Consider the following 19618-nt stretch of genomic DNA (forward strand, 5'->3'; position numbering starts at 1 on the left):
GCTGATGGTGTGTTCTTAATGACTTAATTCTGTTTGGTTCTGCAGGGCATAAGCCTAGGATTGATAGATTAAATCGGTGGTCCTGGATTGAAGATTTGAGATGTTTTTTTTAACTTTGGAGTTAGCAGTGCAGCCTAAAAGAGACTGGGGGCTCATCAGCTTGTCACTGCTGTCATGCCATACAACATTAATTTAATGTAATGGGCAATAACTAGTGTGGATTTAGGAAGAGATGATCCTGTTTAACTAATCTGCTTCAGTTCAGACAAGGTTGATAGTAGAGTGTACATATGGCATAATCTAATGGATTTTTCAAGAGGCTTTTGATAAATTTCCATATATTTCCCTAGCTTAAGCTGTGTGCCACAGAGACTGCAAATTGGGCAAGAGAATGGGTAAAGAACAAGTGAAATCAGGGGAAATAAAGAGAATAGAAGAGCTGTAGCATGTAGTAGAATAAGAATTATCCTGCAGCTTCCCACTGTTCTTCCCCACCACTGGGCATGGCTGGAAAGAGATGCCATCTGCATTCACTAATGAAAACTTGTTTAGGACAGGTGCACAGCAAAAAAGAGGGCAAGATGCCATTCAGGATACCACTAAAGGACAAATTTAAATTTACATTAGGATGAGGCAGATTGCATATTTTTGCTGTCAGCGGTGAAATAATATATAATAAATACAAGCATCCATAACAGAGAGATGCCAAAGGATGGGGATGGCTTAGGAGGGGAAACGGACTCCTGTGCTAAGAAAGGAATGATTTATTACCATTTACACAACCTGGCATTTGTGCACACCAAAGGCCAGATTTTAGAAGTGCTCTGCTCCTGCAGTTTGGGGCCAGAATTTCAGTTGCAGACTCCGAGCCAGCCGCTCCCGGCGTTTCCCCAGTGTTTAATTTGCCATATGTCAATCAGAGTGTTGATTTGCAAGCGCTGCTAATAGGCAGTGCTGAGACATGAGGACAGTTGAAAATTTGGGAATGTGTCTTACTGGCAGCTTTTGAGTCCCAAACACTGGAAGTATTCACAGACCAGGATCCCTGATCAGCCATGAGATAAATCAGGGACTGGAAAGCAGAAAAGAATGTAGCTAATGTGTCAGGATGTGCCTGAACAAGACATGCTCCATGGAAATCAGTGCTAAATGAGAGAATTAAGCACCAGGAAAGGCTGTGGCAAAATCACAAGAAACACTTCAAATAATGAGACAAAATCAGGGGCAAGAAAAAAATAAAATGAAGTAAAATCACTGAAGAAGCAATAAAATGCCATCACGGAAATCTGAGTGAGGCAAAATACCTTGGGATAAATGGAAATAGTAATCCTAAAAAATTTAGACATTTCAGTATGCCATTTTCCCCTGCTGTTGACAACTCTCTGGTTGCTGTAATTGAGCAAGAATATCAAGGATGGTTTTTTTTTGATTTCTTGGAGCATTTGCTGGATCTTGCAGTGACTGTGTGATAGTGGGTTTGTTCTCCCTCGGGCTGAGAGGTGAAGTTAGGCTTTGGGAAAATACTCAAAGGAAATAAAGAGGAAAAGCAGAATTGAGAAACAGATGTGTTGCTCATGGTCCCCTTCATGGCTTCATGGCTTCCCTGTGGGCACGGTGATGGAAGGAGAGGGGAGGGAGGTGTGAGGATGGACAGAAAGCTCCCACCATGACCAGCCCTGTGATTCCTTTGCAGTATTCAGGAGAAGTGCCTGAGAACAGAGTGGAGGTTGTGGTGGCAAACCTGACGGTGATGGACCGGGACCAGCCCCACTCTCCCAACTGGAACGCCATCTACCGCATCATCAGCGGGGACCCCTCGGGCCACTTCACCATCCGCACCGACCCCGTCACCAACGAGGGCATGGTCACCGTGGTGAAGGTAAGGGGAAGCTCAAGCACACTGTGTTGTCACCCTTCCAGCTGCAAGGATCACCAGGAGCCTGCAGTTGTTTCCTGTCTGGAAATACGAGTGCTTGACCTGTTGTTTCCCATCTGTGTGTAGGAGTCCTGAGCACTCCCCAGTGCATGGCACTGCTTCTGGGTTTCCCAGCTCAGCCCAGCCCACCCTGAGCTTTCAAAAAAGCCTCACATGCTGAACAGACTCCCAGCACCAGAACCTGACCTCCACCTCCTGCTTCTCCTTGGCTCTTTGAGCTCTGTAAAAGAGAACAAGCCTGGGCTGGGCAGCCCTGCCCTTCTTGAGCCAGAAAAGCCCCTGTTTGGTGTGGATCAAGGGCACTGTTTCACTGCCTGGGTCAGTCAAGAGATTCTCTGTGAAAGCAGGGAGTGTAGGAGAGGAGTGAATTTTCTGGCAACAGAAGCGAAGTAAATTTTCCCTTTGACTGAGTTGTTTGGCAACAAAACTGTTGGAGAGATTTTCCTTTTCCTGGTATTAAGTGATAAACACACAGTGTGGGATAGATCCTCAATTCAGGACAGCTCCACCCAAAGTCACCCGCCGGGCTGGATCAGCAGAAGATCTTGTCTAAAGACTCCCAAGAAATCAAACCAGAAATATCCACCGTCCCTTCTTCCCTCCATGTGCTGGTAGAGCTGGAAGCCTCAAGATACCTGCTGCAAGTGCCAAATTGTGTTTCCTTCCTTGCTCCCATGTTTCCAAGGAACACTGCTCTATCTTCATTGGAGCATTCGCTTCTCTTTCAGTTTGGAGGCCAGTGAGTGTTTCTCCAGTTGTTACACACAGCCAGGACATCACTGGATCCCTTCACTGAAGCTCTTCCCACATCAGATACCTGTGGATGCTCCCTCTGACTACAAAAAACAGCAAAGACATCACACATAGGCTGCTGAGATGTGCAGGGGCTGCACAACACACACTGCATGTGGAGAGGATTAGTACCTCCTGGGGTGGATAAAGGCAGCACCTTCTGATAAGTCTGGCCTTCCCTGACAGAAAGTTTTAACCAACAATATAGCTAGAAATACTAAGTTTAAAGATCAGCATGATGCAAGAACAGCTCTGTGTTGAGCCTTGCTTCCTTGTTATAGACTGCAAACAAGTTGCAGTCATTCCTAATGGGCACAGTTTGTCTCTTAGGAAAAGTGGCATCAGTGAGATGCCAGTGAGGTCACTCTGGCAGGAACGTGTGAGCCTGTCCTGTTCCTTGGCCCTTGGGCTAAGTGTGTGTGTCTGCAGATGCTGCTCTGCTGAAACTTCAAGGGACACACCATCCTACCTGCCAGATGGTATTTCAGCAAGGTCCTTTTGTTGCTCTTACTATGAAACCTCTTCAATCTTAGACACGTGTATATGGTTGTACATATGTGTGCAAGTATACACATATCCAAATCTGTATTTTCTGCTTAAAAAGAAAACATTCAATGAAGAAAAGTGCAAAAATTTAACTTCCACTGACATCAGCAGCCAATCTGAAATCTAAATGCCAACATTTTCACTGCAAGCACGGGAAGACCCCTTATTCTTAATATTGCAAAGTGTCAGGCAAAGGCACATCAAAATGAACAACAGCGATTTGCATGATCAACACTGCTGCACAAGGACTTGTGCATAATGAACCATCCCTTATTCACAACTTGCAGGCAAAAAGCAGGGCAGATTTGTCAAGACACCACTGATGTTGATGTTGACTTTCCACAGCTGTGTAACCCACAGTGATCACAAAACAGAGAACCACATGAAAATCCGATCTCATCAAGATGAGCTCAGAGCTTGAAATCACATTGGATGTCTTCACTACATCACCTCACCTGATCCTCCTGGCCACAAGGGTTCCCTACCTCTATCTGGCTGGGAGGCTTTTGGTGTATTTTCAGCAAGGAGAAAGAGTGAAATTGCTTGTGATTAAATTTTCATGGTGAAGAAGGGAAGACTCTTAGGATTCCACCTTCTTTGAAATATTTTGTTCTCTGTTAATAAGTGAATATGCTTAAAGGTTTGGGGGATGTATCCTCATCAGACTGGGTGGCCAGTCAGATCTTGTTCTTTGCTGTGTTGGAGCAGTTTCTTGCTGGTTTGATCACTGGTGTGGGTTGAAAACACAGGTAAAAAATTAAAGTCAAGTAATGAACCATTTATTTACAGACCCTACATGGCTGGATTTTCATGTGGTTCTTCAAAGCCACTCACAGATAACTCCTGCTGCAATCAAAGGAGTGACAGCAACAGCACAGGGAGGGGGGCTCTGTGCAGAATCCCACCACTTCACCAGCATTTTAGGGGCTTGAAATGGATGGCCAGAAATCCTTCCAAGACAGATTTCCCTTTGGAGTTCAGATTATGCTCATGGGGGCCAGTTTGCAGCTGCCCTCAGCAAAATCCCATCTGTAGCTCCAGTGTGATCACCAAAAGTATAACATTTCCCATTTCTGTTCTTGCCTTTCCAAACCATTTCCATAACTGTGCAAGACCCTAATCTTCAAAGAAAGCCTTGATCAAGGGCAGAGGGAAGCTTCCCACTCAGACGAGACACCGCGGAGTCTGAAGACAATCTCCCAGAGCAGCAGTGGCTGCCCTGTGGCAACCAGCTAAGTAAAATGTTATTATAAACTCTGCATGGATCAGAGCTGTGAATTTATAATGGAGATGCTGCTGAAGCTTCAGTTATTATTTGTTCAAATTTGTTCACTTCAGTTCAAAGTACCCCAAGAGAAGGACGACACGTGGCAAGCCCTTGGCATCGCTCTGCTGCAGCCAGGCCCGAGGTGCTCGTGAAGGAGGAGGATGTGCAGCATCCCCAGGGGATATTTCACAGCCAGATCACACACCAACCATCCAGCAAGGAGTACCTGCAAAAGTGCTGCTTTTTAATTTCATGTCTAGTGCTTCTTGGACATGAAAGTGAAAAGTAGGCAAGAGTCCCACATGTCCTTGTCCCACATGTAGCAGCTCTGTGGGCTTTTTCAGGATCCTGCTGTCATGGAATCAAAGAAAATCTAGAATTATCAAGTCCACCTGTTAACCTAGCAATGTCAGGTCCACCATGTCCCTAAAACCACATCAAGTGACCAGTGTACAGCATTTCCAGTGAGATGCATGGAGGTGGAAGGGGTGAGTGTGGTGTGAGGAGCACAGAGTGCTCTGTGCACCATTATCCTCAGAGGAAGGCAGTTTTAGGGAGCAGAGGTATGAACAGTTCTGGTATAAATTGCTTATTAAGGTGTGAAAGTAGTTCTGCCTTAGGGCTGGACAGTGTCTGGCTGCAAGAGGCTGCTGTCCCATGGGGTTCAATGGCCCAAACTGCCAGGACAGCACAGACTCTTGATTCTACCTTTATATATATATATATATATATATATATATATATATATATTTGGTTTTTTTTAACAAAACTGTATGAAATAGGATTCAGTAGACAGAGGAGAAATGAGCCTATCAGCTCTGTCTTGCAGACTGAAGTGTGCTGGACATTGTTTGGTGACACTGATGCCTCCTAGACAGCCTTTGGAGTGCCTGATCCTGGTCCAGCTCTGCTCCTTGCATGATTTTTCTGCAGCCCAAGTTTTCTTGCTACCAGAAGAAAGAGGAAGAAGTTGAGAGAGCAGCTCTACATTTTTTTTGGGGGGGAAAACTTCACTCCTTTACATCAGGCCACATCCTAGCGGAGCTGTGTGTGGTCAGGGTGTCCTGAGCATCAGCAGCAGGGAGCTGCCCACAAAATTCCCCATGGAGCTGCTCAGCCCCCAGCTGCCTCTGAGCCCCTTTGGGAGGGAGGGGCAGGGTGGCTGTGGACAGCCTAGCAAACAGAGCAGCATGGAAAAAAAAAAAAAAGAAAACTGGGAGAATATAAATTAGAGGGAGTGTGAAAAGAAATTGAGGAAATGCATTAGTCAAATTGTTTCAAGGGCTTGAATGGTGTTTAAATGGGAACTTTTAGCATGCATTGGTTTTGAATGCAGCACAAGTCCGTGAGTCAGCACGGGTGGGTGTACTGGGAGTCTTTATGCTTCCTTTTATTTATTAAATGTTGGCCCTGCCTGTCAGGAAGCCATTTAGCATCGGGAACATTTGCACTTCAATCGAGTAGAGATTCCGCTGTTTTACCTTTTGCCCCTGAAATTTGTTTCTCTCGTGTAGGCTCCTATGATTTGATTTCCCTCCTGACAATACTGGGTTTTAAACAGGACATGGCAGGCAGCTCCTGCTGCTGTAAATCCCTGTCCAAGTCGGTGTAGCTGTGGCGTTTTACACCCTGAGTGAGAGCTTTGCAGACTCAGCTCAGGAGAAGGTATTAAGGAGGATGGATATGCTTCTAAATTTATAAATCACGGCAAAGCAGTTTTTAACAAGCAGAGGTGTGATCCTGCATAGCTCAAACCTCTCTGGCAGATGATTAGTGACTTCCCTCATAATAATTAGTGGGATGGTTTAGAAACTATTATTACACTGGGCTCAGTCAGTCGTGCCAGCAAAGGCTTTTCACTCTGTCTGGCTCCTGGGACAGGCACATTGTCTTTAAGTGTGTGTTGAGAAGAGATCTGTGGCCTCCCAGCAGCAAAACCCAGCTGTAAGAGCTGTAGGCAACCTCCAGAGACCACGAGGTGCCTTGCAGGAGGATGAGAGGCCCCACTGGAAGGACCACCTGCTTAACCTGACCAGGGATTGTTCCTGGCAGCTCCACCTTTGCTTATAAACTCATTTAAGAGGGAAAATAAAGAGCCGTTCAGGCTCATGAGTCCACAGAGACTGTCCTGGTTCCACAGTCAGCAGTTTCAGTGCTAATAGCACTGCTAAGTGCCTGTCCCATCCCTCTGAACAGGCTCCACCTGTTGCATTAGGTGGGTTTGTTCCTCACAGGCAGGTTGTCTTTTGGAAACCACTTAGCATTGGAACAAAACACAGGGCAAGTGCTCCCTGCTGTTTGCAGTTTTTCCTTTGTGGAATTTTTTTAACTACTTGACCCTCCAAAAACTGGGAGGCCAAATTCTCCTCTGGATTGAAGTTGCTCTGGATTTACACCTTCAAAAGAACTGAGCTCAGGAGGAAACAAGATCAGGCTATGACTTTGATATCATCTGCCTTCTAGTCTTGCAGCTTCCAGCCAGAAGGTAGAATTTATCCTCTGCTTGGCTCTATACTTGCTTGTTTATTTGTTTTAGGCAGTCGATTACGAGATGAACAGAGCTTTCATGCTGACAGTGATGGTATCAAACCAAGCTCCCCTGGCCAGTGGCATCCAGATGTCCTTCCAGTCGACAGCAGGAGTCACCATTTCGGTCACAGATGTCAACGAAGCTCCGTATTTCCCAACGAACCACAAGCTGATCAGGCTGGAGGAAGGGGTGCCGACGGGCACCGTCCTGACCACGTTTTCGGCGGTGGATCCCGATCGCTTCATGCAGCAGGCAGTAAGGTGGGACACCAGGCAGCCTGGGGGCTCCCCTGCAGCTGGGGGCTTCAGCTGCATGAGTTTGGGGAGCCAAGCAGCTGGAAGCTGATTTCCAGACTGGCTGGAAATGGTGGGATGTGAATGAGATCTTGGCAGGGAGTGGCACCTGCAGTCGAGCGCTTGCACGGCGTCCTGTAAACCCACAAACCCCCTGCTCCAGGTAAGCTCTGAGCAGCTGGGTCAAGGAGAGCAGAGTTGGATCCTGTGCTACTGGCTCGCTGTGGGGCAGATCACACCTTCAAATGAAGCAGATTGCCACGTTGTTATAGAGGTCAGGGCTGCTTTGTCTTTGGCTCTGCCTCACCCAGGGTGCTCTGACCTGTGTGGTTCATGCATTTCGTAAACACAGAGGTTTAGAAAAAACCATCTTTGTTATTTATATTTTATGGGGGGAAACTGAGGCATAGAAAGGGCTAGGCCTGGGTTTTCAAAGGGAATGGCTGGGATTTTTAATCAGGCCTTGTGTTGCTTCCAGAGCATTTAGGTTGAACCTTGCTTAAAAGCACAGTGCAAGAGGAGATGTCGGCTAGTTCAGAGCAAGGCTGGTGAGGTTACAAACAGCTGCTGGGCAGGCTTTTAAAGTGCCAAATTGTTCAGTGTTGCCTGAGCAGTCAAACACCCATTCACAGGCCGCTGGCACTTGGTCTGTATCTCACCAGTGCTCCCCTTGCCTGCTCCCAGTAGGTGCAATTTCCTCCAACCTTCCCTTTCTCTTCAGAGCACCTGCCTAACATAACCTCCTCCTTAGCTGCTTTCCCTATGAATGCGATTCAGCTGGCAAAATTTTAACCTTGTAAAAGTCAGATTTCTATCCAAGCAGCTTAAAATCACTTTTAATTCATGCTGTGACCAGGAGGATGTTACTGACTCTGTTTTGTCCCACCTGGGCAGACCAGGGACTGAATCCAGGGTCCAGGACCCCGGCTCACAGCCTTCCCAGCAGGAAATAATTGGCAGAAAAGCGTAGGTGAGAATGAGTCCTTGTGACACTTTCACAACTATTTCGGCTCCTTCTGTGCAGGCAGGAAATGCATTTCCTGCTCTTGGATACTTTTACATCCACAGAAATTGTTTTCTTTTTTGCTCTCAGTCTCTAAGAGCTGTGGTATTTTTGACAAAACCTGAGTATATGATGTGACCACGGCTGAGGCCACTTAAACTTGCATCAGTTGTGACATTTTGTGTCAGGAAGAGTTTGAAATATTTCACCTGGCACAGAGCTGTCGGGTCTAGAAAATGATAGTTTATTCACTGCCTCATCGTGTTGTCTTTAGACAGGCATTGTGACTTTGGAGGAAAGAGACCATCCTAACTAACAAGCCCATTTTTCTTATGTTCTTTTTGAAATATTGGCCTTTGAAGGGTCTTTATTTCCCTGATGTCTGTACCAAGGCTGGTTTTCAGAGGAGAGAACAACTCATTTGTGATTGAGTACCCCCTCTAACCTGGAGGAGGGTGATCTGTAATCCAAACGAGCTCCTGCTGTTCCTGTCATTGCTCAGGGCATGTGTAGGGTCTGCTAAGGCATCCTGTGAGTATGAACAGTTACTTGAGTTGTCTCTTCCTAGGGCTTCCAGGACGTGCATTTTGTGCATCCACCAGCACCTCATGTCCAAACCCCAGTACAATCTCTCTCCCTTTGCATCAGGACAGCCAATGCCCAGGCTTTTCAAGAAGCAGTGGGGTGGTTTTGGGGTCCTGTCTTCGTGAGATGTAAAAAAAGTATTTTATTTTTTACTTCACAGTTGACATTGGTGAGTTAAGAAAAAAGATACCCAAAAGGCCAAACTTACAGATCCATGATAAGCACTTTGCAGAGCTGATCCAGCTGCTAGAGCCTTGCATACAAATTTTAGTCCCTAAATAGTCTTTGATGAAATAGAGTTTTTACAAATAGAAGAAGAGGAAGCAGGAGCATCTCCAGTAATGCACAGCTTGGCATGGGCAGTGTCACACCTCAGGTTATCCTCATTAGCCACAGACACATTCACAAAGCCAGCTTTGAAACTGGATTCCTGGTCTTTTAGCAGAGAAAGGGCAGGAGCCTCACAGCAGTGATACTGAAATGAAAACATCCCAAAGAGTCTAGCTCCATGAAATGTAATTCTTTCCTTTGGCAGGAGTTTGTGCAGCTGTGTGTTGCTTTTCTCTTCACATGGATTGACTCAGCTCAAGTTTCCCTTTGAGTTTCTGCTTCAAATAGCCCAATTCTGGACAGGGATATTCACCAGAAGCCAGTAATGCTCTCACCTGCATATCTAATGACAAATTATATAAAATTATCAGCAGGTCTGAGTTACCCATTAAACAAGCTCAGCTACTCTTTGCTTATTTCAGTAATTTATAGTCTGGACATTTATATGCTTCCAGTTGGATAGTTATGGTCCATCTCACTTCCAACAGTACAAAACTGTGAGGCAGAAAAGCAAGAAAACAAGCGAGTAAGAAGGAGAACTGAACACACTGATCTGGAGAACATGGGAAAAGTTTGCCCAAAAAACCCATGTTCTCAGCTGATTTCACGGGACATGAATAAACAGTTGTGAATTGACTGAGTAGCTGGGAGGTGACTCTGATGGTTTGGTATTCCCAAACTGTTGTTTATTAATGGTGGGCAGTAAACAGGAATATCTTTGACTTTAAAAACCTGTTTTCAGAAGGGCAAGATCAGGAGCAGGAAAAAAGCAGGAATCCATCCTCTAATTCAGGCATATGATTGCAGTGGTCCCTGTTTCTGCTCAGCTGCAGAGACCTCAGGAAATGTCCTCTCCTAGCAGCAGGAAACTGGCATGTAAGTGGCACTTAGCGGAAAGAAGAACCTTTAAAACTAAAGTAATTGAAAAATTGAATAATTGTAAAGGTCAAAAACCGGATACTCAATTAGCATTGTGTTTGTCAACAAAACCAGTTATCCAAAGGTCCTTTGAATCACAGGTCAGGAGTCCAGAAAAAAACGTATTTCAAGCAATATTAAGGATACATCAGTGAAAAGACTGCCATGTATTTATTTCCTTTCTCTGTAGATACTCCAAGCTGTCAGATCCTGCAAACTGGCTGAACATTAATGCCACAAATGGTCAGATCACTACTGCTGCTGTCCTTGATCGAGAGTCAGACTACATTAAGAATAATGTCTACGAGGCCACATTCTTGGCGGCTGACAACGGTGAGCCCAGGCTTCACATTGTTCATGCTTCAATAAGACTCTAATGTGATGCATTAAGAGAAATGATGCCCTGACAGAGTTGTCAGTATAAGTTATCTTTTTCCCAGGTTTTTATGGTCAAAAATGTGAAAGTGGGACGGGAAATTGCTGGAGTAAATTAAATGTGCGCAGTATATGGAGAGTGTTATTAAGGGAAAGGGAGGACAAATGGAAAATTGATTTGGGGAGTTCTGTGTAGCGGTGTAGCCTGGACTTAAAAAAGTGTCAAAGGGATGTGCTCTCCAGGGGCTGCCAGCACACCGGTCCTGGTAATCCTCCCAAAGGCACTGATCAGAGCATTCAGCAAGCCTTCCATCAGGAAGCCAGAAATAATTTTATGGGATGGCAGGAAGGTGTTAAAAACAAGCCCATCTGTTAAACTGTGGTGGCTTTCATAAAAGGTGTGTCTGTCACTGGAGCTGGGTTCTTTCTGGCCACTGCCTTCCTGAATTGTGCAGCCATCATCAGATCATCTGGGTGCTGCTGTGCTTATCACCAAAGCCACTCAGGCCAGTCAGATCTCCTGGAGAAGTTCTGTTTGCTCTTCTCTTTGAAGATCACTCAGTGGTTTTGCTGCAGTCGGCACTGAGAACTTCTGTGCTGGCCTTGCTCAAGGACAAGTGGCCCCGTACTGCTGGCCGGCTTTTCTCTTCCTAATCCTGTTAGGAGGAACTGATGAGTTTTGATAACTACACCCATGCTGGTATTTCATTCCTCAGTTCCTCCATCTGGAAAAGGTTCAGGAGTTTCCCAGGACAAGGAGAAGGCCTTCCTCCCCCTCACCCACCCTCATTTCCCACTGCAGGGTGCTGAGCACTCAAACCAGAGCCTGGCTTCAGCAGCACAGCTCAGTCTAGGCTTGGCTGTGAGCACCTAAATATATTGCTCATACTCTGCAGGTGCTTTCAGGGCAGTGTTTGTGTGATCCCTCAGGCTGGAGGTGCCGTGGTCATTATGAGCAGATTCAGTGATGGTTGCAGGGCTAAGGAAAAGTTCCTCCCTCTGGGGTTCCATGCATCACTTCAATCACTGCATCCCAGGTCACAGGGGTGAGGGAAACTCATGGAAGAGTTTCAGAGCTGAGGAGATGTACCAAGAAGTGCATTTTGTCCCTTCTTTGCACCATGAGTGGTAGGACTCACCCCACAGCCCCATCCCGAGCTTCCTCTCCATTAAGGCAACCAGGACATGGAAATTTAAAATATTCTCAAATGGGGCTAGTGGTGTTCATCTGGAAAACCACAGAACAAATGAGTAGGCCAAGGCTGTTCACAGATGCAGTGGTAGAGTTTGAACCTATCAACCTAATCCTCACCATCTGACCTTGCAAATTCAGGCACTTGGTGCAATGAGATGTGGAGTTAACCCCTTTCCCTGGCTGTGGTGCTGATGCAGCAGTGCATCAGCGCCTCCACATCCATCATTCAGCAGCTCAGAAAGTGAGGGCCTAGATAAATCTCTTTATTCTGAAAAATTAATCTATCACTGGTATATTGCAGCCATTAAAATGCACATAAAGCAACACCTTATTTAAAATTCTGTCTAGAGTGCTTAGGATAACAGCTAAAGTTTCATCTAGGCTAATAGACTCTTACCATATTGCTTCCAAGTTCCAGGTTCTCCAGCATCAAAGAAAAGCTTTGGGTCAAGGGTTTTGCTGGGGATTTTTCTCTCTTGAAGAAGCAGCAGCATCTTCTTTCCTTGAAGTTCTTTTTACTATTCTCAGTACGTGATAAAAAAGAAGTTTAGCCAGTACTCCTTGGACGTGTTCTCTTTCTCTCCCTGGGCTCCAGTGTGGAGATCCTGTCTTTAAGAAAAGTCTTGGCTGCAATGTAAGGAGGGCAAAAAGGGAGTCCTAATCAAGAGCACGGTTTTGACCTGGTTTCTGAGGAAAGAGTCCCTTGGATCACACTTGTGTCTGCACAGGAGTGGAGCCTGCCAGTGTTTGATCCCCTCAGCCAATTTCAGCCAATCTCCCAGGGAAGCTGAGAGCATAAGTGTGTCATATTCCATCAGGTTTCATGAAACAAAGGGCTGAGCTTGAACACCTGGGCTTCTACCTTGCTGTGGGAATGCAGACACTGGCCCTGTGAAAAAGGCAGTGATGGAAATTCAACAATTAAATGCAGATGCAGAATTTGTATTGTCTTCTTCCTTTTGTTATTAATATTTCAGTCTTAATTTCAGGGATCAGACCAGCTTCTCCACTGGAATCAGTGGTGCAATTTTAGTCCTCATCTCTGAGGATGTAGTCCAAGGATCCTTCATTGCACATCAGTATCTGCTCCATGTCCTTGCTCTCTCCATATGGAACAGTTGAAATAATGTGAAATTTATAGGACTTGGCCATTTAAAGAATTGTTTACTTTTCATTGCTCCTAAAACTGCCCCGGAACTGGACTTAGGGAAAGAACTGCACACAAAGAAACAAGAATACCAGGACTTGGATCCCAACAATACTCAATGGCCGAACAAAAGTGCATTTGTAGGTGCAGCAATTGCAGGTTATTTCAGCCACGTGCCAGTTAGTGCCTCTCAGGACTGAGGGTTTGTGTTCAGTCTGTCTCAGAGGTTACAGTCCTTTTATCCCAGAAGATACTCTGGGTAATGTGAAAGCAGTAAAATCACTTTGCTTGGTCCCAAAAGTCAGTTTTCATGTCCAGCCCTGGTATCCTGGTGGGCTGTCTGCCTCTCCAGAAGCTTTCAAGGCTGATCAAAAGACATTGTTTTAGAGGGAGACCTACCCCATGCTTAGAAGATGAAAGGATGAGAGTCCACGATTGAAGAGCTTATGTGGGAACCATGAAAAAAGGATTTCCAGGGCTCCTGCAGAATTTTTGAGGCTCCCTTGAGACATGGAGAAAGGAATGTAGGAAGGATGGTCTGTGGAAGCAGAAGCCTGATGGGGAAGTGGTTTATGTGGCTTTGTACCTAGCACTGGGAGGAAGGGTCAGGACTGAAAACACAGACTTTAAAAGGAATTGCTGAAGCCATGCTGCCAGATAAGAGAGGCAGGCAGAGGGCAAGCCAGCACAGAGCTAAATGTGTGGGGAGAGAAATGAAAAACACTGTGCCATTTCTGGGAAGGCTGTTCTCTCCTGCCAGGGCAGATACTACTTTGTGTGAGTAGTCATTATTCTGACAAAGGTGGCTCTCCATCAAGAAGGGGTGGAGGACCAGGACTGCTGTGCTGTGACATCCCTGCTGGTTGGGACAGATGTGGAAAGGATGGGGAATTGGGTGTTGGGACATAACACTGCTGCTGGGGGTTAGTGGCATCACCCAGCAGGTCTGGTGATGGCTCATACTGTGGACTTCAAGCAGGGATCTCTCTCCACTAAAGCTGGGGTTGTGCTGGGGAGTTGGACTTTCTCTGAAGGAGAGTAATGATCTGCAAAGCTGAAAACTGGCCAGCAAGTGCTAGAGTTAATGCTGACCAATGGGTTACACTATGTAGATTTTTCTCCCCTCCAAGCCCTCTTCCTCCTCTTGTCAGCTCTCTTTCTAATGTATTTTCTTCTTCAAAACAGCCATTACCAAGATTTGCAGGAGCAGCTTGGCATCACCTGCTTGCAGTTTTAGTTTGACTAGGGGCATTGCTGCAGGCTACAGATCTGCAGAGCTCAACCTCCTGTTCTGCAGGAGTGAAAAACAGCAACATTAGGAGGCTTGGGGAAGTTTTATACCACATAAAGCAAGGGACCATGAAAGCGCAGTATGTCCCTAATAAACTCCATGGAGGGAAGGTGAAATCCTGGTTTATTGGAACTGTGAGGCAGAGAGGGGCTGGTCTGTGGGGTTGCCAATCCTGCTGCTTGCCAGGCGGTGCTCACGGGTCCCTGTGTCCCGTGCAGGAATTCCCCCTGCCAGCGGCACGGGCACTCTGCAGATCTACCTGATCGACATCAACGACAACGCCCCGGAGCTGCTGCCCAAGGAGGCGCAGATCTGTGAGAAGCCAAACCTCAATGTCATCAACATCACGGCCGCCGACGCTGACATCGATCCAAACGTGGGGCCCTTCGTCTTCGAGCTGCCAAGTGTGCCATCTGCAGTGAGGAAGAACTGGACCATCACACGGCTCAATGGTAAATGGGGCAGGCAATCCTCAGCACATTTGGGCTCTGCTTCACTAACGAGCCGCACGTGTGGCTTCCAACTTCAAAACTTCCTCACTTTTTTTAATCCGATTTTTATTTTTTAAAGCACATTATGGCTGACATTATAGACAAGATAGTTAATCAGGAGTGATTTGTATCAGACCTGCAGCATAACTCTGAGAGCCTTGGCACTTGGCTTTTTTTAATGCAGTTCATAATTATGAACAGTTATCAGTAGTGAACAGAGTATAAATCATCCATAATGGCCAAGGGGAAAAAAGCTATTATCAGTCTTCCTTATGTTCCTCCAGTGTAATTGTCATAAGCCACAATCAGGATCAATGTTCATTTCTCTGACCATAATTGCATAAAGGCAGCCTTTTAATTTACCATGGAACCAGGAGGGCTAGGTAAGTGTGAAGATTACCAGTATGTGAAGGATTTTTATATTGCAGCGTGCAACCACAAATGGCCCTAATTGCTCTGCTTATTGGCAGTTTCAGCAGAGGATGGAAAATAGCGTGGAGTTGTGGGCTGGTTTTGGCTTCAATGCTGGTCCCTCTCGCTGAGGTCTGGCAGAAGGTGCTAGACCAGGGGCAACAGCTCGTGTCCTCACAGCTCAGGGCTCAGTCACAACGGGATTACCTGGCTGTGCCTGTCATCAGCGAGTTCCCAAAATCATCAGGGGGAAGGGTGAGAGAGTACAGAACCTGCACACGTGGCCAGGGACAGCCCAGCCTCAGGAAGCATTATCCATGTTCTCCTGTTTGTGTTTGATGCCATTTTGAACACGTGCACGTGGATTTGCAAATGGCATGCAGGTGGTTGAGTGCAGCAGTGAGAGCACACGGTGCTTCACAAAGCACAGGCTGCTTGCTGGGCAGACTGTTGTGGCAGAGCTCTGAAGCTGTCCTGCCCAGTGTGTTGTTGCTAACCTCAGAAGAAGGCTCTAGCAGAAAAGCCTGCACAAATGTGGCTGCAAGGCTCTACCAATGTCCGTCATCTGTCTGTCTGTCTGTCCTGGTCTCCAGGGGACTATGCCCAGCTCAGTTTGAGGATTATGTACCTGGAAGCAGGAGTGTATGATGTGCCCATCATCGTGACAGACTCAGGAAACCCCCCCTTGTACAACACCTCTGTCATCAAGGTGAAGGTGTGCCCGTGTGACGAGAACGGCGACTGCACCACCATCGGGGCCGTGGCTGCTGCGGGGCTGGGCACGGGGGCCATCATTGCCATCCTGATCTGCATCATCATCCTGCTGAGTGAGTACCACAGGGCCTGGCCTAAAACACAGACTGCCTTGGGTTGGAGGAGACCTTAAATTTCATCTTGTTCAACCCTCCTGCCACACACAGGGGCACCTTCCACTATCCCAGGTTGCTCCAAGCCCCATCCAACCTGGCCATGGACACTTCCAGGGATGGGACAGCCACAGCTTCTCTGGGCACCCTGTGCCACACCCTCACAGTAAAGAATTTCTTCCCAAAATCTGCTCTAAATCTACCCTCCTTCATGTTTCCCTGTTGTTCTTTCCTACAGCTTGTATTTACGAGCTCTATGCAGAGGGCAGCTCCCCATGCTTGGGCTGTGGAGGTGGTTCACACATCTGCATTCAAACCTCCTTCACTGCAGCATCAGCAAAATGAGCTCTGCCTGAGTCAGACCTGTCTTTCTAAGACTTCCAGTAGCTTTGCAAACAGTATTACACCTGACACCAACTTGTAAGTAGTGAGTGTGATAGGATCATCCACATTTTGCAGGAAGAGGTTGAAGGCTTCTTCCAAATTTCTCAGTCAGATTCTCCCACAGCTCTCATGTCTGATGGCTGTGGATATGCTGGTTCTCAGTACCAGATACACTGGATATGAGAGTCTGGCTAGTCCTTTGCAGAGCCAGAGCAGAACTGTGTTTTTCTGGCTGTTCCAAGGAAAAGAAGAATGGTAGTTATTCCTATTGCTTTTAAAATTACCTCGGATTGGGGGGATTATGAGTTTTTTAGAGGAAGGAGTCCCAGTTTGTCAGAAATTATGGAGGACTGGGGATACATCACAGAGAAGGACTGTCCATCCCTTTCCTCAAGGCAAAACTATCCCTTTTGCCCAGGAGTGCTGTCAGTCCCAAGCTTCCATGAGCATTACCAATAACCATGTGTGCACCCACTTAAAAAGTAAAAATTATATAATTGTAACTTCAAGCAGGAGTTGGCATAGTAGGAATGGATAAAAACAAGCATTGAAATGAACAATGAGGTAAATATTAATCAAGAAACACAGGATGAATCCATGGGACTCTCATTAAAGCTAATGGGAGTTATGGTGCTAAATCACATTTAATATTTACCCCCAGTGCATTTTAACAGAGAGCAGACAGAGCAGTATGCTCCAGGTGTCACCTAATGGGGACATGACATGGTACAGCAGGAGAACGGGTCACCCCTGGACATCCCCCCACATCCTGGGCTGGTGCTGGGAATGTATTGGTGTGTAATTGATCTGCTGGATCAGGATGGAGAGTGAGGAAGGAACTGGGTGGTTGTGCAGCCCCTGCTCCTGTCCCAGCCCAGCTGAGCTGATGGAGCATCCCTGTGCCCAGTTGCTGCCCCACATTCCCAGTTTTGGCTGCCCCCTCCAGCCACAGTGGTTATTCAGGGCCCCGATGAAGATGAAGGTGTTCATCACCCTCACCTCCTTTTGCTGTGCAGGTTTGCTGCTGCCTCTGGGCTCAAAGTTTGCACTGGAGCCACAGAAGTGATTAAGCACAGGTCTTCTTTTTGCTGCTCTTGTATAAATCCAGTGCTAAAATACAATTTAAAACGGTTGAAAATCCTATTGACTGAAATTAACTTCAGCTGAAGGACATTTGATTTAAGAGATTCCTCTTTCCATTTTCAGATATATTATCCCATTTTAAATTACGGGTTTTATTACAAAAGCTTATTTTTACATTCATTGTAATTCTAATTGACTTTTTTTTTTTATCTTGGAGAGCTGCAAAGCACTGTATCAGTGATGAAAAATGTAATTTGCAATGAGTAGTTTTACAGTTACATCCTTCCAGTGTTTTGCCTCCTTTCTATCTGTTTCGTATCATGACTTCTAAACAATAGCCTAGAAAAAGGCAGAAGAGGGATTTTCCTGTGCTATCTGTCCATTTTAGAGTCAGCAGGTCAAAGTTGGATGACTTTAAAAGGAAGAAGAAGCAAGGGGGCAGATCCAAGATTGCTCCTGTGAAGGAAGTTTATGCCTTTACCTTTGCTCAAAGGGGTTTTTTTCTTCTTCTTGCTGCCTGATGTATTAGCTGCACAAATAACACATTTAGAAGAGCAATGCAGTAAAAAATTGTGAAAGGTGAAGACAATAGATTTCAGGGAAAACTACATGCAGAGCGAAAATGGTTCTAACAACAGTAATAGCACTTCCCATTCTGCAGAGTGAATAAAAGGAAGGAGAGTGCACTACATCCACCACTGACACTTTGAAGGTGGCTTTTTTTCCAAGGTAGCTGTAAAGGCATTAATGGCACCGTTTTTTCCACAAGTGCATGAAAAAGCATCATTTGGAAAAAAAAAAAAAAAGGAAATAAAAAGATAAACCCCAGTAACCATTATAATATTGTCTTTGTGGACCAGTCAGGTATCTTGTTGTGAGAGACTTGAAAAGGAACAATGAAAAAAGGACTTCAATAGTCTGCTAAATAGCTGAGGTTTTATATTACAGATGAGAGTTACATTTTCTTTCCTTTTCTTTTTTTCTTTATTGAATAGATCTGGGATAAGCATTAAAGAAATGCTGAACTATCTGAAAACAATTCTGTTAGCTGGCAGGCAGGGATGTGCCAGTGGCACACAGTGGCAGTAATTAGCTGTCCCGTCCTCTTCAATCCCTTCACTGAATTCCTGTTGGGTATAAACACTTTGGTGCTGGGAGGAAGAATTTGGATCCTTCTAACCACCTCCTCCTGCAAGCTGGACAGCCCATCCATGTCCCCAGGGTCTGGTCTCAAGTAAAACCCCCAAACTTTGGGATCTCACATCCTGCCTGAGTTTGCTTGTGTTAGTTTGGCACAGGGTTGACCCAGGTGAAATGAGCCTGGGACATTTGTTCCCACCTCCACTGTCCATCCATTGCTCCCTTCTGCAAATTGCCACCGTTGCAGTTCAGTGTGGGGCTTGCATGGAGAACAGAGGGGACAGCAGTGGGAGGTGTGACTGCAGCAGCTGCCCAGACTGAACTTTCATTCTTCAGGGCATTACTTGCAGCTACTGAGTGTGAGAATGAAAACAAACGTATTAACACGTTCCTGAAGAAGACAAGATCTGGCTGCCTTATGTCAGTGGAGACTTGAGTTCCCAGATATCTTGCATGCAGTAATTCGCAGGGAGCACACGGCCCCTGGGACACGGGTGTCCCTTGGAAGGGTGAGGCTGTGGAGCAGTGAGCCAGTGTTCCCTGTGGGTAAAGCTGTTTAAAAAGGAAAAAATTCCTCATGGTTCAAGAACTGCTCATCTCTCCCAGTTACTGTGCTGAGAGAGACTAGCCAAGCCTGGCATGCAAATGCTGATGCCTGAGGAGCTTGGCTCTGTGCTACTAGATTTGCTCTCCCTCGTTCTGCAAAGCTAGCCCTGCTCTCCGAAAGGATTTCAGATGATCTGAGATTTGCTTTCCAAGTCAATGGCCAAATGCATGTGCTAATGTCCTGGCTAATCTGATCTCAGAAGTCTAAAGAGCCTCCCTCATGGACCAAAGAAGAATATGGGGGAGGCCAAATTGGATTACAGGACTCAGTGTTGTGCATCCTCCCCAGATCAGTCTTGCCTGGCCAGCTGCAGAAAACAGTCAGGGCTCATGATCTGAACCTGTGCCACGCTGCTGGAACAGCCCCTTGTGCACAAACGTTTGGCATCTGCACCTGCTTCCTTCTCTGCAGCTCTCTTCCCTTCATCT

General features: G+C 46.1%; 1 protein-coding gene across 2 annotated transcripts in view; it reads left to right on the forward strand.

The window, feature by feature from the left end:
* CDH4 (cadherin 4) overlaps positions 1-19618 on the forward strand; it is a 416361-nt gene that overhangs the window by 392587 nt on the left and 4156 nt on the right. For both annotated transcript variants that reach the window (XM_021553526.2, XM_021553527.2), the window contains exons 9-13: positions 1694-1879; positions 7078-7331; positions 10391-10533; positions 14427-14660; positions 15704-15937. In XM_021553526.2, the coding sequence (XP_021409201.1) occupies positions 1694-1879; positions 7078-7331; positions 10391-10533; positions 14427-14660; positions 15704-15937 (1051 nt within the window). The remainder of the gene's footprint in view (positions 1-1693; positions 1880-7077; positions 7332-10390; positions 10534-14426; positions 14661-15703; positions 15938-19618) is intronic.

The sequence above is a fragment of the Lonchura striata genome, chromosome 17 (genome assembly GCF_046129695.1).
Source record: "Lonchura striata isolate bLonStr1 chromosome 17, bLonStr1.mat, whole genome shotgun sequence".
Classification (NCBI taxonomy): domain Eukaryota; kingdom Metazoa; phylum Chordata; class Aves; order Passeriformes; family Estrildidae; genus Lonchura; species Lonchura striata.